The sequence below is a fragment of the Procambarus clarkii genome, chromosome 73 (assembly GCF_040958095.1).
Source record: "Procambarus clarkii isolate CNS0578487 chromosome 73, FALCON_Pclarkii_2.0, whole genome shotgun sequence".
In the NCBI taxonomy this organism is placed as follows: Eukaryota; Metazoa; Arthropoda; class Malacostraca; order Decapoda; family Cambaridae; genus Procambarus; species Procambarus clarkii.
In genome coordinates, this window is record NC_091222.1 from 14,372,546 (window position 1) to 14,396,484 (window position 23,939).

The 23,939-nt window shown below is 40.8% G+C and overlaps 1 protein-coding gene across 2 annotated transcripts in view; it reads left to right on the top strand.

Annotated features, from left to right (window-relative positions):
* Positions 1-21,628, top strand: part of LOC123774193 (flotillin-1) — a 156,223-nt gene extending 134,595 nt beyond the window's left edge. For both annotated transcript variants that reach the window (XM_045768339.2, XM_069312679.1), the window contains 3 exons: positions 19,560-19,665; positions 20,387-20,491; positions 21,316-21,628. In XM_045768339.2, the coding sequence (XP_045624295.2) occupies positions 19,560-19,665; positions 20,387-20,491; positions 21,316-21,504 (400 nt within the window). In that variant the 3' untranslated portion in view covers positions 21,505-21,628. The remainder of the gene's footprint in view (positions 1-19,559; positions 19,666-20,386; positions 20,492-21,315) is intronic.
* Positions 21,629-23,939: the final 2,311 nt, after the last annotated feature.

Sequence of the window (23,939 nt, forward strand, 5' to 3'; positions counted from 1 at the left end):
ATTATTCACGACCTTTGTTAGGCCAAAGCTAGAATATGCAGCGGTTGTGTGGTGCCCATATCTTAAGAAGCACATCAACAAACTGGAAAAGGTGTAAAGACATGCTACTAAGTGGCTCCCAGAACTGAAGGGCAAGAGCTACGAAGAGAGGTTAGAGGCATTAAATATGCCAAAACTAGAAGATAGAAGAAAAAGAGGTGATATGATCACTACATACAAAATAGTAACAGGAATTGATAAAATCGAGAGGGAAGATTTCCTGAGACCTGGAACTTTAAGAACATGAGGTCATCGACTTAAACTAGCTAAACACAGATGCCGAAGAAATATAAGAAAATTCACTTTCGCAAACAGAGTGGTAGACGGTTGGAACAAGTTAGGTTACCTGGACCTATTCCATCTATCGTATGTGGTCCAAGAGCACGGGGAGGGGTTGATTATGATCCCCCTGGACGGGCGTGGGTGGTCTTCCCTTGTGCCCCGAATCCCATAGGTATCAGGGTGAGTGGACTCCGGCTAAGCTTACCGGACGTCATCTTGGGGTACCACTTCCCCAATGGCTTTATTCTGGAGATGGTGAGTGGCCTGACCGAACCCGTGAGAGGATAAGCTACGGCTGGAGGGACACATGTGCTCATGTGTTCTTGTCTTCTCCGGGGACTTGACTAGTTCAAGCCAGGCGTGCCCTCCCCGTGACTTATTTTGTTTTCATGCGCGCATGACAGTAAAGTTGATCCTCTCCTCGTGAGAAGAATTCATTCTTTTAGTGGCATGCCATTTTATGTTGTATTTGTGTTATATTTTATACCATCCTCTTTTTTATATATCTCCAGGTGCATTTATTTTTCTTTTTGTTTTTGCACATGTAGGCCACAATATGAGTTTTAGTTTCTTTTAGTTGTAATGTTGTTTTTAGGGTTAGTTGCTGCGGGGCCTCGCGGCCCATGCCCTGTGGCTGGGTCGTGGGGCTCTATAGCTAGAATAAAACCCTTCCCCCCCCCCCCCCCCCGAAGTGGCAAGGGGAGCAAAGGGGACAAAATGGTGGAGGCCAAGACCGTCAGTAGTTTCAAAGCGTTATATGACAAAGAGTGCTGGGAAGACGGGACACCACGAGCGTAGCTCTCATCCTGTAACTACACTTAGGTAATTACACCCTACGTTACAAATATGACAGACGTGTAATTCGATGTCATTTGATGAACATCTTATACTCTCAGATATAATGGTCTAAGTGAAGATATGTAACTCGATAAAATAGTGCTTCTTAAAACAAGCCAGTTTCCTACAATGATTCCCCTCCCTTTACGGCCTGTTGTCGCCGTGAGGGGGCATGGTGGGCGGCTGCCGGAGTGTGATGCTCCAGGGGACAGTCCTCCGTCCTTTTGAAGCCTTATGCTCCTGCTACGGTCTTCACAAATTATGCTCGAAGTCTTTTCCTCTTCCTTATCCTTCCTTTTCCTTCCTATTCCCCCCCCCCCCCCTCTTCTCCCTTCTTCTCCCTTTTAATTGCCATTTCCCTCTGACCATGTCTTTCTTGATTATTCTTTCGGACATCTTCTGTTTTGACGCCCGGGTGTTTGGGGAGGCATACTCTCACCCTTAGAACTGTGGTACCTGACGTTGCAAGCGAGGGGACGCGTTATTGTCAATCCTCGTCTTCGTTGCTGAACCAGATCGCAAGGGACTGATGGTTCTTAAGTTGGCGATTGCGGGGAATATACTCACAATGCACCCCTGAGGGCCTTCGTCTTGTCGGGTGTCCTATCCTCTAATTGTGGCTCCATGGTGGGTATAGGCGCTTATTCGTGAATGAAATTGTTACCTACTCATTATTATGCCGATGACTGACCCTCTTTTCACTTCCCAGACTCGCGGGGTGGGCGACCAAGCCCCCGAGTTAGACTGTGTTGGAAGACCAGGCTCTGTAGCCCCCGCTATATTGGGCCCTGACCATGTTCCTTCTATGACTCTCCCAACTCCCTCTCTCTGATCCCCTCCCACCTCTGTGGCAGGGTTGAGCTCCAAGCCCCCTATGGTGACCACCTCATCATCTAGCATGGCTCCGTTTCTAGTTGTCACCGCTGCGCTTTTTACCCTCTCGCTTACTAGGGGTGCTTGGCGTCGTCACCTCCGCACTCACTCGCGCTTTATTCCTTCTCAGTCTCCTTCTTTCCAGGCTTTGTTTGGTCCCGATACATAGACTAAGTATTTTGATCTTAGACATGTTGACCAAACTCGTCCTGATGATTTATTTCTCCATAAGCACCTTGTTGATTCGATGGATACGTTGGTCACCTTTAACCCTATCCGTTCTAGTACCCATGTTGTTGCAGCCCTTTCTCAGGAAGCGCCTGCCCGAACAGGGAAGACCCCTGTTTACATCTCCAAAAATGCCCGGCTGAATGCCTGCACTGTCACAATTCTTCTCCCACACCATGTCGCGGGAGATGACAGGGAATTTAAGGACTGCCACAAGGATATTAAATATATCCTTGAGGACCAAGGCCATTCAATCCTCCAGATGGATATCTTTACTCGTCCCCCTCGTGGTCGTCGCCGTCAGCCTCTTCGCGTTGTGAAGGTCATGTTTGATGATAGGTCCCTTCCTTCTTCAATCATTCTTGCTGGTGTCAGATGCTCCGTTCATGAGTACATCCTCTCTTCCCGCCTCTGTAGCAGTTGCTGCAGATTTGAACATTGTCCCTTCAGGTATACAAGTGAGGTGTGTCTGTGCCCTTGTGTGGAGCCTCGGGTCATTCTAAGATGGAATACTCTTCTTCCCAAGCTCACTGCATCAATTGCCGTGACGCCCACCCTACTTCCTCCCATGCATGTGTGCACTACAAATTTGAGGAAGCCATTCTCAATTTGAAACATTGCGATCGTTTACCTTTCGTGAGGCGAGACGCCAAGTATGCAATCTTCCCTCTTTCTCTGGCTTGTCTTATTCTATTGTGTTGCATTCCACTTCTCACCCTCTCTCGCTTTCTCAGTTTCGCAACCGTTTCCAGGCCTTAGGCTCCAACACCTCTACCACCACCACCTCGTCTGCTCCTTTGTGTTCTTGGCCAGAGGGTCTTCCTCCTGGTTCTCTGTTTGGTCCTTCCTTCCTTCCTTCCTTCCTTCCTTCCTTCCTTCCTTCCTTCCTTCCTTCCTTCCTTCCTTCCTTCCTTCCTTCCATCCTTCCTTCCTTCCAAGTCTTCCTTTTCTCCTGTGTCCTCTTTCCCTTCTCAGCCCTTCCCTCTGTCATTTGGCCCTCCTCACTGCCTGCCTGTCCAGGCCATTGTCCATCCTCCTCCCTGTGTTCTTCAAGTTGACCGTTCCCGTTCTCCTTCTCCTGTCGACAGTCCCTTGATCCAGTACACTCTCCTTTTTTCTGTCCTTCCTCCCCCAGATTTCCTTGACCGCCCCTCTCCAGTGCCTCCGGACTCTGTCAGTCTGCCTCTGGTTCGTCCTCTGGGACCCTTGACTCCATCGTCTTTGATAGCTTAGCCTATGCCCCGTATCCCCGATTTCACTGTCTGGTTCTTTTTCCACAATATGAGTTTTTTCACAGGGATCTGATCTTACTTAATCTACTATGTTCTTCTTTGTATTTTTTCTCCCTTGTTATCTCTTGTTTCTGTTCTCTCTCTCTCTCTCTCTCTATCTCTCTCTCTCTCTCTCTCTCTCTCTCTCTCTCTCTCTCTCTATCTCTATCTCTATCTCTCTCTCTCTCTCTCTCTCTCTCTCTCTCTCTCTCTCTCTCTCTCTCTCTCTCTCTCTCTCTCTCTCTCTCTCTCTCTCTGTCTTTGTCTTTGTCTTTGTCTATGTCTATGTCTATTCTTCAATGGAATTTAGTGGTTTTTTATGCCAACTTCCATAAACTCCAACTTCTAATCATGGAGTTTTCACCGCTTTGTGTTTGTCTCCAAGACCCAATGCTTGGCGCTCATCCTGGTCACTTCCGTGTTTATTCCTTTCTCTTTTCCCTTCCTGCTTTTGTTGAGGCCATACCTCTACAGCTTTCTTGATCTGTAGTGATATTTCCTCCGTCCCCCCGCCTTTTCAGTCGTACATTCAGTGTTCTGTCAGTGTTCTAACCTATTTAAAAATATTCAAAGCAAAGCCCAGGAACGTAATATACCATATAAATTGAATAGATCGAATACTAATGATCCAAAGTGGATAACAAAGGATCTGAAGAACCTTATAGGTAAAAAGAGAGCGTGATACAAAAGGATTAAGAATGGGGAAGTTAGTTTAGAACAGGAATTCATAAGAACATAAGAACAAAGGTAACTGCAGAAGGCCTATTGGCCCAAACGAGGCCGCTCCTATTCTATACCCACCCAATCCCACTCAAATACTTGTCCAACCCGCGCTTGAAACAATCAAGGGACACCACCTCCACAATGTTACGCGGCAATTGGTTCCACAAATCAACAACCCTGTTACTGAACCAGTATTTACCCAAGTCTTTCCTAAATCTAAACTTATCCAATTTATACCCATTGTTTCGTGTTCTGTCTTGTGTTGATACTTTTAATACCCTATTAATATCCCCTTTGTTATGTCCATTCACCCACTTGTAAACTTCTATCATGTCACCCCTAACTCTTCGTCTTTCCAGTGAATGCAACTTAAGCTTTGTTAATCTTTCTTCATATGAAAGATTTCTAATTTGGGGAATTAACTTAGTCATCCTACGCTGGACACGTTCAAGTGAATTTATATCCATTCTATAATATGGCGACCAAAACTGAACCGCATAATCTAAATGGGGCCTAACTAGAGCAAGATATAGCTTGAGAACCACACCAGGTGTCTTGTTACTAACGCTGCGATTAATAAACCCAAGTGTCCGATTTGCCTTATTACGAACATTTATGCATTATCCTTTTGTTTTAAATTCTTACTAATCATAACTCCCAGATCCCTTTCGCAATTCGACTTCGCAATCTCAACACCATCTAGCTTGTATCTTGTAACCCTATCATCATTACCTAACCTCAGAACTTTACATTTATCAGCATTAAACTGCATCTGCCAATCCTTCGACCATTTCAATACCCTATCTAGATCAACTTGAAGTGATAGTGAGTCCTCCTCCGAATTAATTTCCCTACCGATTTTCGTATCATCGGCAAATTTGCAAATGTTGCTACTCAAACCTGAATATAAATCATTTATATATATTATAAACAACAGAGGTCCCAGGACAGAGCCCTGAGGCACCCCACTTACAACTTTTTCCCACTCTGACTTGACTCCATTTATACTAACTCTCTGTTTCCTTTGGTATAGCCATGCCCTAATCCAGCTTAATATAGCACCCCCAATACCATGAGACTCTAACTTTTTAATAAGTCTTTCATGTGGCACTGTATCAAAAACTTTGCTAAAGTCAAGGTACACAACAACGCAATCCTTACCACTATCAACTGCCTCAACAATGCTAAAATAAAAAGATAACAAATTTGTTAAACATGAACGGCCATTTATAAAACCATGTTGCGACTCAATTATTAATTTATGTTTTTCAAGATGAAGACGAATTTTATTTGCTATTATAGATTCGAGTAACTTTCCCACAATAGACGTTAGGCTAATTGGTCGATAGTTAGACGCAAGTGATCTATCTCCTTTCTTAAAAACTGGTACCACACTAGCAACTTTCCAAAACTCTGGCACTCTGCCTGACTCTATTGATTTATTAAATATGGTTGACAGTGGGTCACAAAGCTCCTCTTTGCATTCTTTAAGCACCCTGGCAAACACTTCATCCGGCCCTGGGGATTTGTTTGGTTTGAGTTTTACTATTTGTTTAAGAACATCCTCCCTGGTAACTGTTAAACTCGTCAACCTGTCCTCGTCCCCACCCACATAGACTTGTTCGGCTGAAGGCATATTGTTAAGTTCCTCTTTAGTAAATACAGATACAAAATATTTATTAAAAATACTACTCATCTCTTCATCACTATCTGTTATTTGACCTGTCTCAGTTTTTAATGGACCTATCCTTTCCCTAGTCTTAGTACGATATAACTGAAAAAAAACTTTAGGATTTGTCTTTGCTTGCCCTGCTATGCGAACTTCATAGTTTCTTTTTGCTTTCCTTATCTCTTTTTTAACATTTCTAACCAGTTGTACGAATTCCTGTTCTAAAGTGACCTCCTCATTTTTAATCCTTTTGTACCAAGCTCTCCTTTTACCTATAAGGTTCTTCAAATTCTTTGTTATCCACTTTGGGTCATTGGTATTCGATCTATTCAATTTGTATGGTATACTACGTTCCTGTGCTTTGTTTAGAATATTCTTAAATAAGCTATATATTGAATCAACATCGAAATCCCCATTTACGTCACCTATCGCTGGGTTCATGTCTCGCTCCAAGACCGGCCCCCACCCCATACCCAAGACTTTCCAATCAATTTGACCCAAAAAATTTCTAAGGCTATTAAAATCAGCTTTTCGAAAATCTGGCACTTTAACAGAATTTTCTCCTACAGGTCTATTCCATTCTATGCTAAATCTGATTTCTTTGTGATCACTGTTCCCTAGCTCACTCCCTTCACTCCATTCACTTAGGGTATATTACACTAACAGTAGAAGTCTAAGAAATAAAATTAACGAATTAAATGCTCTTGTCTGCACAGAAAAAATAGATATTATTGCACTTACCGAAACGTGGATGAATGTAGAAAATAGAGAACTATTAGCTGAATATCAAATATATGGATTTAAACTATTTCACACAGATAGATATATTAGACGAGGAGGTGGAGTAGCCATATATGTTAGGGACAATTTGAAATGTAGTCTCAAAGAGGGAATCAAAACAGAGCCACACACAGAAACTATTTGGATTGAATTAAACGAAAAAGCTAATAATATTATAATAGGAGTAATATATAGGCCACCAAATTTAGACAGAATGGAAGCAAAGCATCTATGGGATGAAATATCTAGAGCATCTAGATCTAACAGTATTTATGTCATGGGTGACTTTAATTTTAGCGGAATAAACTGGTTGAACAAAACAGGGAATAGTGAAGCAGAAGATTTTCTAGAATTAATTGACGATTGCTTTCTTACGCAACACATTAAGGAACCAACACGGGAAAATAATATTTTAGATTTAGTGTTAACTAACAGGGAAACGCAAATTAATGACATCGAAATAGGGAGTGAGCTAGGGAGCAGTGATCACAAAGAAATCAGATTTAGCATAGAATGGAATAGACCAGTAGGAGAAAATTCTGTTAAAGTGCCAGATTTTCGAAAAGCTGATTTTAATAGCCTAAGAAATTTTTTGGGTCAAATTGATTGGAAAGGCTTGGGTATGGGGTGTGGGCCGGTCTTGGAGCGAGACATGAACCCAGCGATAGGTGACTTAAATGGGGATTTCGATGTGGATTCAATATATAACTTATTTAAGAATATTCTAAACAAAGCACAGGAACGTAGTATACCATACAAATTGAATAGATCGTATACTAATGACCCAAAGTGGATAACAAAGAATTTGAAGAACCTTATAGGTAAAAAGAGAGCTTGGTACAAAAGGATTAAAAATGGGGAGGTCACTTTAGAACAGGAATTCGTACAACTGGTTAGAAATGTTAAAAAAAGAGATAAGGAAAGCAAAAAGAAACTATGAAGTTCGCATAGCAGGGCAAGCAAAGACAAATCCTAAAGGGTTTTTTCAGTTATATCGTACTAAGACTAGGGAAAGGATAGGTCCATTAAAAACTGAGACAGGTCAAATAACAGATAGTGATGAAGAGATGAGTAGTATTTTTAATAAATATTTTGTATCTGTATTTACTAAAGAGGAACTTAACAATATGCCTTCAGCCGAACAAGTCTATGTGGGTGGGGACGAGGACAGGTTGACGAGTTTAGCAGTTACCAGGGAGGATGTTCTTAAACAAATAGTAAAACTCAAACCAAACAAATCCCCAGGGCCGGATGAAGTGTTTGCTAGGGTGCTTAAAGAATGCAAAGAGGAGCTTTGTGACCCACTGTCAACCATATTTAATAAATCAATAGAGTCAGGCAGAGTGCCAGAGTTTTGGAAAGTTGCTAATGTGATACCAGTTTTTAAGAAAGGAGATAGATCACTTGCGTCTAACTATCGACCAATTAGCCTAACGTCTATTGTGGGAAAGTTACTCGAATCTATAATAGCAAATAAAATTCGTCTTCATCTTGAAAAACATAAATTAATAATTGAGTCGCAACATGGTTTTATAAATGGCCGTTCATGTTTAACAAATTTGTTATCTTTTTATTCTAGCATTGTTGAGGCAGTTGATAGTGGTAAGGATTGCGATGTTGTATACCTTGACTTTAGCAAAGCTTTTGATACAGTGCCACATGAAAGACTGATTAAAAAAATAGAGTCTCATGGTATTGGGGGTGCTATATTAAGCTGGATTAGGGCATGGCTATACCAAAGGAAACAGAGAGTTAGTATAAATGGAATCAAGTCAGAGTGGGAAAATGTTGTAAGTGGAGTGCCTCAAGGCACTCCTGGGACCTCTGTTGTTTATAATATATATAAATGATTTAGATTCAGGTTTGAGTAGCAACATTTGCAAATTTGCCGATGATGCGAAAATCGGTAGGGAAATTAATTCGGAGGAGGACTCACTATCACTTCAAGTTGATCTAGATAGGGTTTTGAAATGGTCAAAGGATTGGCAGATGCAGTTTAATGCTGATAAATGTAAAGTTCTGAGGTTAGGTAATGATGATAGAGTTACAAGATACGAGCTAGATGGTGTTGTGATTGCGAAGTCGGATTGCGAAAGGGATCTGGGAGTTATGATTAGTAAGAATTTAAAACAAAAGGATCAATGCATAAATGTTCGTAATAAGGCAAATCGGACACTTGGATTTATTAATCGCAGCGTTAGTAACAAGACACCTGGTGTGGTTCTCAAGCTATATCTTGCTCTAGTTAGGCCCCATTTAGATTATGCAGTTCAGTTTTGGTCGCCATATTATAGAATGGATATAAATTCACTTGAACGTGTCCAGCGTAGGATGACTAAGTTAATTCCCCAAATTAGAAATCTTTCATATGAAGAAAGACTAACAAAGCTTAAGTTGCATTCACTGGAAAGGCGAAGAGTTAGGGGTGACATGATAGAGGTTTACAAGTGGATGAATGGACATAACCGGGGGGATATTAATAGGGTATTAAAAGTATCAACACAGGACAGAACACGAAACAATGGATATAAATTGGATAAGTTTAGATTTAGGAAAGACTTGGGTAAATACTGGTTCAGTAACAGGGTTGTTGATTTGTGGAACCAATTGCCGCGTAACATTGTGGAGGTGGGGTCCCTCGATTGTTTCAAGCACGGGTTGGACAAGTATATGAGTGGGATTGGGTGGTTATAGAATAGGAGCTGCCTCGTATGGGCCAATAGGCCTTCTGCAGTTACCTTTGTTCTTATGTTCTTATGTTCTTATGATCATTTTGCCAATTCCTTTCTCCCACAAACACATACTTTTATTACCTCCTTCTTCCAAGTCAATTCCCATACCTCTATCTACTAAAAGTAGATCTAGATCTAACATTATTTACGTCATTGGTGACTTTAATTTTAGTGGAATAAACTGGTTGAACAAAACAGGGAATAGTGAAGCAGAAGATTTTCTAGAATTAATTGACGATTGCTTTCTTAAGCAACACATTAAGGAACCAACACGGGAAAATAATATTTTAGATTTAGTGTTAACTAACAGGGAAAGACAAATTAATGACATCGAAATAGGGAGTGAGCTAGGGAACAGTGATCACAAAGAAATCAGATTTAGCATAGAATGGAATAGACCTGTAGGAGAAAATTCTGTTAAAGTGCCAGATTTTCGAAAAGCTGATTTTAATAGCCTTAGAAATTTTTTGGGTCAAATTGATTGGAAAGTCTTGGGTATGGGGTGGGGGCCGGTCTTGGAGCGAGACATGAACCCAGCGATAGGTGACGTAAATGGGGATTTCGATGTGGATTCAATATATAACTTATTTAAGAATATTCTAAACAAAGTACAGGAACGTAGTATACCATACAAATTGAATAGATCGAATACTAATGACCCAAAGTGGATAACAAAGAATTTGAAGAACCTTATAGGTAAAAAGAGAGCTTGGTACAAAAGGATTAAAAATGGGGAGGTCACTTTAGAACAGGAATTCGTACAACTGGTTAGAAATGTTAAAAAAAGAGATAAGGAAAGCAAAAAGAAACTATGAAGTTCGCATAGCAGGGCAAGCAAAGACAAGTCCTAAAGGGTTTTTTCAGTTATATCGTACTAAGACTAGGGAAAGGATAGGTCCATTAAAAACTGAGACAGGTCAAATAACAGATAGTGATGAAGAGATGAGTAGTATTTTTAAAAAATATTTTGTATCTGTATTTACTAAAGAGGAACTTAACAGTATGCCTTCAGCCGAACTAGTCTATGTGGGTGAGGACGAGGGCAGGTTGACGAGTTTAGCAGTTACCAGGGAGGATGTTCTTAAACAAATAGTAAAACTCAAACCAAACAAATTCCCAGGGCCGGATGAAGTGTTTGCCAGGGTGCTTAAAGAATGCAAAGAGGAGCTTTGTGACCGACCGTCAACCATATTTAATAAATCAATAGAGTCAGGCAGAGTGCCAGAGTTTTGGAAAGTTGCTAATGTGATACCAGTTTTTAAGAAAGGAGATAGATCACTTGCGTCTAACTATCGACCAATTAGCCTAACGTCTATTGTGGGAAAGTTACTCGAATATATAATAGCAAATAAAATTCGTCTTCATCTTGAAAAACATAAATTAATAATTGAGTCGCAACATGGTTTTATAAATGGCCGTTCATGTTTAACAAATTTGTTATCTTTTTATTCTAGCATTGTTGAGGCAGTTGATAGTGGTAAGGATTGCGATGTTGTGTACCTTGACTTTAGCAAAGCTTTTGATACAGTTCCACATGAAAGACTGATTAAAAAGATAGAGTCTCATGGTATTGGGGGTGCTATATTAAGCTGGATTAGGGCATGGCTATACCAAAGGAAACAGAGTTAGTATAAATGGAGTCAAGTCAGAGTGGAAAAATGTTGTAAGTGGGGTGCCTTAGGGCTCTGTCCTGGGACCTCTGTTGTTTATAATATATATAAATGATTTAGATTCAGGTTTGAGTAGCAACATTTGCAAATTTGCCGATGATACGAAAATCGGTAAGGAAATTAATTCGGAGGAGGACTCACTATCACTTCAAGTTGATCTAGATAGGGTTTTCAGTAACATTATTATTGCAATAATGGAAGGATTAGTTAATGATTTGGTGAGTTTGGTTGGAGCTCTGAGAGCAGAGATGGATTCCCTGCGGGAGGAGGTACGACGGCTGAGACTTCGAGAGGAAACGAAGGAGGAGACCAGTGTTGACGAAACCTCATCGTGGAGAGTAGTGAAAGACAGGGGTCTTAACAAGACCTTGACAAGGCCGCCTACAGACGCCCTAAGGACGGCAAATTCATTTGCCGTGTTGGAGGACGAGTGCTGTAGTGCGCCTGCAGCGAGGAACGGCAGAGCGCAGGCCCCTCAGGCTGCTCAGAAAGTTAGGGCGGTACCGAAGCGAATTTTGGTTGTGGGAGATTCCAAGGTGAGTTATTTAGACAGAACGTTTTGTGCCAGAGATAGGGGGAACAGATTAAGGGTTTGCTATCCGGGAGCTGGAATTGGTGATATTGTTGAAAATATGAATGATATTATGACGGGAAATGGGAACAAACCCATTATTTGTATTAGTGCAGGGGGTAATGATGTTGGCGAGTTAGGAGTGAGGAACTAATACAGAGATTTAGGACAGCCATTGAATTAGTTAGGAGCAAGGGAGGAATCCCGATAATATGTGGCATTCTTCCAAGAAAGGGAGTGGGAAATGAATGGAGTTCGAGGGCACTTGGTGTCAAGTGCCGGCTGGAAAGATATTGCAAATCAAATGCAATATCTTTCATAGAGAACTGGGAACATTTCTATGGAAGAAATGAAATGTATGCTCGTGATGGGGTGCATCTATCAAGGGCTGGGGTTGTTGCTGTTGCGAACTCGTTGGAACCAGTGGTTAGAGGTGTTTGTTTGGGTTTAAACTGTTAGTAGATAGTGGTATGGGAATTGATTTGGAGGAAGGAGGTAATAAAAGTATGTGTTCGTGGGAGAAAAGAATTGGCAAAATGATCAGGGAAAGAAAAGGGCCTCAAAATAGCAATTCACTTAGGATATATTACACTAACAGTAGAAGTCTAAGAAATAAAATTAATGAATTAAATGCTCTTGTCTGCACAGAAAAAAATAGATATTATTGCACTTTCCGAAACGTGGATGAACGTAGAAATAGAGAACTATTAGCTGAATATCAGATAAATGGATTTAAACAATTTCACACAGATAGATATATTAGACGAGGAGGGGGAGTAGCCATATATGTTAGGGACAATTTGAAATGTAGTCTCAAAGAGGAAATCAAAACTGAGCCACACACAGAAACTATTTGGATAGAATTATACGAAAAACCAAATAATATTATAATAGGAGTTATATATAGGCCACCAAATTTAGACAGAATGGAAGCAAAGCATCTATGGAATGAAATATCTAGAGCATCTAGATCTAACAGTATTTATGTCATGGGTGACTTTAATTATAGTGGAATAAACTTGGTGAACAAAACAGGGAATAGTGAAGCAGAAGATTTTCTAGAATTAATTGACGATTGCTTTCTTACTCAACACATTAAGGAACCAACGCGGGAAAATAATATTTTAGATTTGGTGTTAACTAACAGGGAAACACACATTAATGACATCGAAATAGAGAGTGAGCTAGGGAACAGTGATCACAAAGTAATCAGATTTAGCATAGAATGGAATAGACCTGTAGGAGAAAATTCTGTTAAAGTGCCAGATTTTCGAAAAGCTGATTTTAATAGCCTAAGAATTTTTTTGGGTCAAATAGATTGGAAACTCTTGGGTATGGGGTGGGGGCCGGTCTTAGAGCGAGACATGAACCCAGCGATAGGTGACGTAAAAGCGGATTTCGATGTGGATTTAATATATAACTTATTTAAGAATATTCTAAACAAAGCACAGGAACGTAGTATACCATACAAATTGAATAGGTCGAATACTAATGACCCAAAGTGGATAACAAATAATTTAAAGAACCTTATAGGTAAAAAGAGAGCTTGGTACAAAAGGATTAAGAATGGGGAAGTCAGTTTAGAACAGGAATTCATACAACTGGTTAAAAATGTTAAAAAAGAGATTAGGAAAGCAAAAATAAACTATGAAGTTCGCATAGCAGAGGAAGCAAAGTCAAATCCTAAAGGGTTTTTTCAGTTATATCGAACTAAGACTAGGGAAAGGATAGGTCCATTAAAATCTGAGACAGGTCAAATAACGGATAATGACAAGGAGATGAGTAGTATTTTTAACAAATATTTTATATTTGTATTTACTAAAGAAGAACTTAACAATATGCCTTCAGCCGAACAAGTCTATGTGGGTGGGGATGAGGACAGGTTGACTAGTTTAGCAGTTACCAGGGAGGATGTAATTAAACAATTAGAAAAACTAAAACCAAACAAATCTCCAGGGCCGGATGAAGTGTTTGCCAGGGTGCTTAAAGAATGCAAAGAGGAGCTCTCCGAGCCACTGTCTACCATATTTAATGAATCAATAGTCAGGCAGAGTGCCAGAGTCATGGAAGGTAGCTAATGTGGTACCAATTTTTAAGAAAGGAGATAGATCACTTGCGTCAAACTATCGGCCAATTAGCCTAACGTCTATTGTGGAAAAGTTACTTGAATCAATAATTGCAAATACAATTCGTCTCCATCTTGAAAAACATAAATTAATAAATGAGTCGTAACATAGTTTTACAAATGGTCGTTCATGTTTAACAAATTTGCTAACTTTTTATTCCAGCATAGTTGAGGCAGTTAATAGTGGTAAGGATTGTGATGTTATGTACCTTGACTTTAGCAAAGCTTTTGATACAGTGCCACATGAAAGACTAATTAAAAAGATAGTCTCATGGTATTGGGGGTGCTATATTAACTTGGATTAGGGCATGGCTATTCCAAAGGAAACAGAGAGTTAGTATAAATGGGGTTAAGTCAGAGTGGGATAATGTTGTTAGTGGAGTACCTCAGGGCTCTGTCCTGGGCCCTCTGTTGTTTATAATATATATAAATGATTTAGATTCAGGTTTGAGTAGCAACATTTGCAAATTTGCCGATGATACGAAAATAGGTAAGGAAATTAATTCGGAGGAGGACTCACTATCACTTCAAGTTGATCTAGATAGGGTTTTGAAATGGTCAAAGGATTGGCAGATGCAGTTTAATGCTGATAAATGTCAAGTTCTGAGGTTAGGTAATGATGATAGAGTTACAAGATACGAGCTAGATGGTGTTGAGATTGCGAAAGGGATCAGGGAGTTATGATTAGTAAGAATTTAAAACAAAAGGATCAATGCATAAATGTTCGTAATAAGGCAAATCGGACACTTGGATTTATTAATCGCAGCGTTAGTAACAAGACACCTGGTGTGGTTCTCAAGCTATATCTTGCTCTAGTTAGGCCCCATTTAGATTATGCAGTTCAGTTTTGGTCGCCATATTATAGAATGGATATAAATTCACTTGAACGTGTCCAGCGTAGGATGACTAAGTTAATTCCCCAAATTAGAAATCTTTCATATGAAGAAAGATTAACAAAGCTCAAGTTGCATTCACTGGAAAGGCGAAGAGTTAGGGGTGACATGATAGAGATTTACAAGTGGGTGAATGGACATAAAGGGGATATTAATAGGGTATTAAAAGTATCAACACAAGACAGAACACGAAACAATGGGTACAAATTGGATAAGTTTAGATTTAGGAAAGACTTGGGTAAATACTGGTTCAGTAACAGGGTTGTTGATTTGTGGAACCAATTACCGCGTAACGTAGTGGAGGTGGGGTCCCTCGATTGTTTCAAGCGCGGGTTGGACAAGTATATGAGTGGGATTGGGTCGTTATAAATAGGATTTGCCTCGTATGGGCCAATAGGCCTTCTGCAGTTGCCTTTGTTCTTATGTTCTTAAGAAAGATTAACAAAGCTTAAGTTGCATTCACTGGAAAGGCGAAGAGTTAGGGGTGACATGATAGAGGTTTACAAGTGGGTGAATGGACATAACATAAGAACAAAGGCAACTGCAGAAGGCCTGTTGGCCCATACGAAGCAGCTCCTATTTATAACCACCCAATCACACTCATATACATGTCCAACCCGCGCTTGAAACAATCGAGGGACCCCACCTCCACCACGTTACGCGGTAATTGGTTCCACAAATCAACAACCCTGTTACTGAACCAGTATTTACCCAAGTCTTTCCTAAATCTAAACTTATCCAATTTATACCCATTGTTTCGTGTTCTGTCTTGTGTTGATACTTTTAATACCCTATTAATATCCCCTTTGTTATGTCCATTCACCCACTTGTAAACCTCTATCATGTCACCTCTTCCAGTGAACTCTTCCAGTGAACTGGAAAGGCGAAACTCTTCGCCTTTCCAGTGAATGCAACTTAAGCTTTGTTAATCTTTCTTCATATGAAAGATCTCTAATTTGGGGAATTCACTTAGTCATCCTACGCTGGACACGTTCAAGCGAATTTATATCCATTCTATAATATGGCGAGCAAAACTGAACTGCATAATCTAAATGGGGCCTAACTAGAGCAAGATATAGCTTGAGAACCACACCAGGTGTCTTGTTACTAACGCTGCGATTAATAAATCCAAGTTTCCGATTTGCCTTATTACGAACATTTATGCATTGAAACTTTTATTTTAAATTCTTGCTAATTTGCTAATCATAACTCCCAGATCCCTTTCACAATTCAACTTCGCAATCTCAATACCATCTAGCTCGTATCTTGTAACCCTATCATCATTACCTAACCTCAGATTGTTTCAAGCATGGGTTGGACATGTATATGAGTGGGATTGGATGGTTATAAATAGGAGCTGCCTCGTATGGGCCAATAGGCCTTCTGCAGTTGCCTTTGTTCTTGTGTTCTTATTTATCTCCCCCCCAAATGTCCTACTTTCTCTTCCTGATCTTAAACACCTGATGGACTCCTTACCAGATCCTGTGCTCCTTTTGGGTGATTTTAACTGTCAGCATACTCTCTGGGGTGATGTTCTAACAAGGCAGCCTTCTCGCCATTTGTCCTCTCTTCTTCTCTGTCTCTTCTGAATGCTCATTCACTTGTGCCGGATGGTAGCGCGACGGTCTCGCTTCATGCAAGTCGGCTTTCAATCCCCGACCGTCCAAGTGATTAGGCACCATTCCTTCTACTCATCATATCCCAAAATCTTATTCTGACCTCTTCCAAGTGCTATATTGTTGTAATGGCTTGGTGCTTCACTTCATAGTTCCCTTCCCTTCTGAATTCTGGTGAACTCACTCATGTTGACGCATGCACTCGTACCCTTTCCTCTCTTGATCTTTCTCTCTACTAATCTTCCCTTCACTTAAACTTCACCTAGCGGGTTCTTGATGAGCTACATATTAGAGACCATTTCCCATCCTTGTCACCTTCTCTTTTCACCCTCCCCTCTCCTTCCCTAGGTGGCAGTTTGCCAAGGCTGACTGGAACCTCTTCACCTTATGCGCTACTCTTTCTGACCTCTCTGATCTGTCTCTCCCTCGAGCCCTCCTCCTTTTTCATGAAACCGTTTACGACGCTGCCCTCCCTGGTCGCGCAGGAGTACGTTCTCTAGTGGAACGCAGACTGTGTTCGAGCTGTCTGCTTTATGTGTGTAGCCTGGAAGAAACGATGAAGGACGCCCTATTCTTTTATTTTGTTTCAGAAGACATGTGCGGTGCCCCGTAGGGCCATCCTAAAGGCTAAGTGTGAGAATTGAAAATCTTATGTCTCAACCATTACCACTGACACTCCTCTGTCCCTGATCTGGAAGAAAATCCGTAAGAGAGTGCGTAAGTTTGCTACAGATGTCTTGCCTGTCCTTCACCTCCATGCTTCTATTGTGGCCGATACTTTTACTTTTTGCTGTTCCACAGCAAAAGTTCATAGTTCGGTCGCGACCGAACTAGGTTCACACTTTTTGACTGTTTGCTCAGGTTCTCATCTTTCTCCTTCTTTCCTTACTTGTAAGACCCCTTTTGAATTTTGTTCCTTAGATTTTCGCACTCATCTTCAGCTTCTCCATAACGATCCTTTCTCTCATAACTCCAGTCTGCCCAGGCCCTTTGTGGTTTAGATGATATTCATTACAAGATGCTTCACCATCTTCCTCCATTCACGTTTCAGTATTTACTGAATATTTATAACCGTGTCTGGGAGTCGGTCGTCAGTCCCTGAGGACTGCCTTGAAGCAGTTGTTCTTCTAATTCGGAAACCTGGTTCTCTAGGGTCTAACCCAAAAAACTTCTGCCCCATTGCTCTAACGAGTTGCCTCTGCAAAGTCTTCGAATGTCTGGTTAATGTCCATCTGATGTGGTTCATGGAACGCTATCACCACCCCCTCCCCTTATCAATTTGGCTTTCACAAGTGTCGCAGCACGACTGATGTCTTAGTAAATCTGGTGGTCTATATTCGTACTGCCTTTGCCTAGAAAACCGCCATTGTTGCTGTCCTTTTTGACCTGGAAGCCGTATGACACCATCTGTAGATACTGTATTCTGTCCCATCTCCGTTCTTTTGGTCTTCGTGGTAATCTCTCTTTCTTCTTACAAAGCTTCCTCTCTAGTCATATCTCTTATCTCCGAGTTGAATGCTCTACGGCCCTTAACTTACTTAAGGTCTTATCCCATACTTCCTGGGGAGCTGATATTCGCACGCTCCTCTCTTTTCATACCTCTCTTGTGCTGTCTAAACTTGATTATGGCTGCCTCTGCAGCCATAATGAAGGGAGAGGCACTCATCTGCCTCTCCCTCAACTCCTCGTCGACTTCGTGTTCTTCACCATACTGGGTTATGCCTCGGCTCTGGTGTCTTTCGTTCGACTCTTATCCAGAGCTTGTATGTTGAGGCCAGCATCCTGTCTCTACAGGATCGCCATGATCGCTACTGTCTTCGCTACTTTGCGCATTCTTTACAACACCCTCACTCTCGCTTATGTCGTACTCTGACTATTACCCCTCCTGTGGGGCCTTTTCCCTTTCACCACCATCCCCATCCTGTACGATTGTCTTGTTTGCAAGGTTCTCTCTCGGTTCGTGTTTCTAATATTTCTCCTCGTGGCGTTCCATCCATGCCCCCATAGAGGGGGTCTCTATTCCTAAATTTTGTAAAATCTTGACCAGCATAACAAAAGCTTTTACCACTCCAACAGTTCTAAAATGCCTTTTCCTTGCTCACTTTTCTTCACACTACCATTCCATTTCTTTCATCACAAATGGGTCAAAGTCTGCCGACGGTGTAGGCAAACTCTTTCCTGACTACATCTATATGTGTCGCCTGCCTCCATAGACAAGCCTCCTCATGACAGAACTTTATGTAATTTTGTATGATTTTCGTAAACTGCTTTCTGGACATCATTCTTCCTTTGTTGTTGTAATTGACTCTCGCAGTGCCCTCATGGTCCTGGAGTTCTTTAATCCTGTCCATCCTGTGGTCGTCGAAATTCAACATTGGCTGTTTCTTATAATTCAGCAAATTTAAGACATTCGAGTTTTGATGGGTTCCCAGCCACATTGGTGTTTACTTGAATAGGGTTTACTTACCCCCTTAGCGGATGCAGCCGCTAAGGGGGCTATCAGCACTTGTCCCATTTCCCGCAAAGGTGTCCCTTATTTCAACTTCTACCCAGTTATTTATTCCTCAATCCATGCCCGTTGGCAGGATCACTGGTATTCTGTTAACGGAAACAAACTGTGTGCTCTTAAAAGTCACGTGTCCCCATGACCTTGCTCCTACCACCGAAACCGGCGATGAGAAACGACTCTGGAGAGTTTAAGAATTGATAATACACGTTTAATTCACGGGCACCTAATAAAGCGCCGCCCTGCTCCTTATTGTCCAAACTACATTATCCCACTTACGGTCGTGCATATCCTTGTTGAATGTCATGACTTCCATCGATGTTCATGAGTCTTGGTTCCTGACTGTCCCTCGCGGTCACCTGTCCCTCGATATAATTCTTGATGAATTTGATACCTTTGATATCGTTCGCCTTATGTACTTTTGTTCTTGTATTGGCACCCTTAGTGATATTTAGCGCCTTTAATATCCAGAATATTTGATGGTGCTACATAACCTTCCTGGCTTGGTGCCTTCTTTTGATAATTAATTACTGACGCCCATAGGGTTATAAATCCATGGAATCGCCTACTCGTCGAAACCATTAATACCAAAACACTGATGAATTACATAAAAATATCTTAAACCATTCTAATATCATATTTTTACATAATTTATTATAAGCAAAGCTGTTTTTGAATGACACTTATGTTTAGAAGAATAGTCATACAGATAACGATGACACTAACTAGCATTTTGATGTTGAGGATGGAGAGGATGGCAGCAGCCCAGAGGACAAGGACCATGATAGAGGCTGAGGCGCAGGCTGAGGCCAAGCTGCTCACCGCTGACGCCCAGGCTGCAGCCATAAAGGTTAGTTACTTGGTAATAACCTTTTCTGTAAGAATTTGTTTATAGGTAAATGTTGAAGAGATTTAAAATATTGTAGCACTATTGACCTAATTGGATAGTCCTGCTGGTGACCAGAGTTTCAGTTTGATTTGTCAATATTGGGGTTAATATGTTATGTTAAATGTTAATTATGTTAAAGACTGTACCTCTCCCAACCAATTTAAAATAAAAACTAAGTACTACCTAATTAACTCAATGTAACCTACCTCACCCCCCAAAATGTCAACCCATGTCTTCTATTTTAAACAATGCTGTTTTGTTGACCAAATTGTATTTTTGCTTTTTTTCTGCCATGTCCCCCCCCCCCCCTTTCCATTTTTTCTTTTTTTTTTCTCAACACAATTTATACTTTAATCTCAATTAGTATTAGTTTTAGTCTTTAGTGTTTTTCCTGGCCGAAACGCTTTGCGTAATAGTAGCTTTAGGCATTGTATGTACTAGCTCTATCTATAAATCCATCAACTTTTGTATCTTACCTTGTATGTATGTACTTTACCTGAATAAAAATTTGTATTTGTATTGTATTTTTTGTAATGTTTTGTTTATAATTTACCTCCAAAATGGTAAATTCGGGAATATTATTTATGAATTTCCTTGCATTAAATGGAGATAATAACGTAATTGTATAAAATTACGATAGAGATATAAATATGTTATAACACGTATTTACTTCCAACCACAGGCAAAAGCTCAGGCAGAAGCCAGAAATATGTATTATAAAGCCGAGGCCTGGAAGGAATTTGATAACGCAGCCATTCTCAGCATGTATCTCCACACCCTTCCTAAGGTGAGGCCAGCATGGGTGATAGTCCTTAACTACTGCGCAGTCCATCACCTTATTATATTTTATTTATTGATATAAACAAAGATACAATGGATTGTTAAAGTACATAGCGGTTTGCACAGGTCTTTAACCTAACATATAAACGTAATGATGGCACATTGTAAAGAGAATTTGAATTCGCATAACTACATCAGTATAAAGAGATAAAATAAAATTATTCCAATGAAGTTGCATTTCTACATTGTAATATACTTGGTGAGTTGATAGTACAACATGGGAGACTGAAGATGAAATTATATTGACATATTATGGTGGCACAGAAATTTAGGATCTTCATAGGTCTACTTATGAATAAAGTATAAGTTGGATTTTATTTTAATTAATTAGGGAGTGAGTTCCATATATTGGGTCTTTCTATTTGTATGGCATGTTTACTTAGATTTAGTCTGGAATTGTCAAAGAGAAAATTATTTCTGGTATGTTGCTCGTAGATTCTATTACATCTATCAAGGAAGAGTTTCAGAACAGGATTAGAGTTTAGGAATAGGGTTTTGTAAGTGTAAGAAGCATAGTAGCACAAGAGAATGTGTGTATGTTTAGCATGTTTAATGATTTAAACAGAGGGGCTCTTTGTTGTCTGAAGACAGTTTGTTATAGTTCTGATAGCAGATTTTTGCTGGGTGATGGGCTTGAAGTAATTTGCAGTAGTCGAACCCCATTCACAGATTCCTTATGTACGACAGAGGTAGATTAGTACATAGTATAATTTATAATACTAATTAGGCATCTTAAGTAAATTTTTATTTATTATATGTTTTATGTTGTAGATGGTGCATGGTGTGAGCAGGTCTTTATGCAATACCTCACGTGTGAAGATGGTGTCCTCAGGCGACTCTCCTGTGGGAGCAAACAAGCTGACACAGGAGGTCATCAATATCACCAACAGTGTCCCTGAGTTGATTAAGAATGTAACAGGCATTGACCTTTTGAAGATTACATGTGCCAAGGGTCCCTAATCTAGCACATGAAACAGCCTAGTTTGAGGTTGTTCGAAGGATCAGTGCCCCCATAGCCCGGTCTTTGACCAGAAGATAGTTTATAACAAAGTCAAGAGTGTATCAGATAAATATTCGGAACTTGCCTTGGATCTTCATAGCCCTGATTGCTTATTATTATTATTATTATTATTATTATTATTAGCATTTTTGCTTTAAAGAAGCCATTTGTAATATGTAATTTAGTTCTTGACGATACAGATTTAATATCAATTAATTATTGTCACAGAATAAATGGTAGTGGAAGTTTCTGTATAAATAATTTTTGTTTTTTGCTAATTGCCTTTATTTTCAAACTGTTGGTATACAACAAGGTCTTGTTGAAGACAATTTGAAAAGGAAGATGTGATAAATTTATTGCTGACATTGTTGTGCTTGTGAAAATACTTTTGAATATTTGTTTTTGTTATATAATACCTGCCAAAGATAAATATCTGCATATTGGGTAGTGTAACCCTTTCTGTAATCTATTTGTTAAACTGTTGGTAACCTCCCAGGGAGTACATATTTTTACATTGTATTATATTTTTTTATATCCGGAAACAGTTAAAATGATTGACATATATATTATAACAACAAATCATTGTTTGTAGTTGAGTAAGCTGCGTCCTCGATTCACAATCAAGGATCGTGGGTTCGATCCCCGGGTAGAACAGAAATGGATGGGCACTTTTCTTTTTCAACCGCTGTCTTTCTTCACATATCAGTAAATAGGAAACCCATGAGTTAGGCAACAATTGTGGGTTGCATCCTGGGCAAAGTCAGTAATTCACAAAGGGACCTCGATAGGCCTATTAGATAATGTCCAGAGTTTAGTCCAATTATAGGCGACCCTCCACACAGCAATAAATAATATCACCATCTGGACAACCAGCCATGGTTTAAATTTTCGACCAGGAAACATTGCACATCACCCTCCCATCACACTAAATACCCAAATTAATTGCAAGGATTATGTAAAGTTATTAGGAGTAATTTTTAATGCTAGTTTGATAATTGAGAGTTTGACTTTGATAATCCATAGCCTTGACTGTATCTCACCCTAAGAATGTACCTCTTACCCGTAATTGTATTTCTCCATAGACTGTACCTCTTAACCATGACCATATCTCTCCATAGACTGTACCTCTTACCCACGAGTCCTTGTTTCTTGTCTGTGACAAGAATCAGACCTTTTGAAGAAGTCGTCTTGATCCATATCCTCAATATTCAATATTTTAACTCTCAGATCCCATCTATATTTAAGACTTGTTCACTTTAGAGATCTAGACAGCTTTGGATTTTAGAAACAATTGGTATTTTCAAAGATCAACCCCCTCCCCATCCGGCCCGTTGGCGTCGTGAGGGGGGCTTCGTGGTCGGCTGCCGGAGTGTGATGCTCCGTGGGACAGTCCTCTGTCCTTTTATGGCCTTGCACTCCTGCTGCTGTCTTCTCTAATTATGCCGGATCGCTTTTCCTTTTCATTATGTTTCGTTTTTCTCCCCCCTCTTCTCCTATCTGCTTGTCGTTTCCTGCCGACCTTTTGCTTGTTTTGGATTATTTCTTTGGACTTCTTCTATTTTGACGCCCGGGTGCTTGGGGAGGCATACTCTTGCACCCGTAGAACTGTTGTACCCGACGTCTCGAGCGAGGGGAACCTTTTATTGTCAATCCCCCTTTCGTCGCTGAACCCGATCTCGACAGACTGACGGTTCTTAAGGTGGCGTTTGTGGGGCGTATACTCACGACGCACCCCTAGGGGGCCCCGGCATGATCGGCGATAGCTTCCTGTTGGGTGTCTTGCCTCTAATTGTGGCTCCATGGTGGGTATGGGGGCACATTCGTGGATGAATTTCTTTCTCTTCGTCTCTATGTCGATGAATGTTTCCGTTGTACCCTCTCAGGCTCGTCGGGTGGGCGACCAAGCCCCCGAGTCGGCCTGTATTGGAAGACCAGGCTCTGTAGCTCCCGCTGCGTTGGGCCCCGACCTTGCTCCTCCTTTGACCGTCCTGACTTCTTCCCCCAGCTCCCCTCCCTCCTCTGTGGTTGGGTCGAGCCTCCAGCCCCCAGTGGTGACCACTTCGTCCCCTGGTGCGGCTAAGTCTCTCGTTGCGACTACTGCGCCTTTTAACCCCTTTCTCTCTGGGGGTTCTCAACGCCATTCGCGCCCCAGCCGCACTCGCTCGATTCCTTCCCGTGCTGACGCGTATCAGGCCTTGTTTGGTCCTGCTTCATGGGCCAAATACTTTGATCTCCCTCTTGATTCTGCGCCTCCTGACGATTTCTCCCTCCATCGGCATCTTGTAGATTCCGTGGATACGTCTGTTACTTTCAACCCCACTCGTCTCGGTACACGTGTCGTTGCTGCTCCTTCTCAGGATGCAGCTTCCCGCTTGGCTGCCTTATCTTGCCTTGT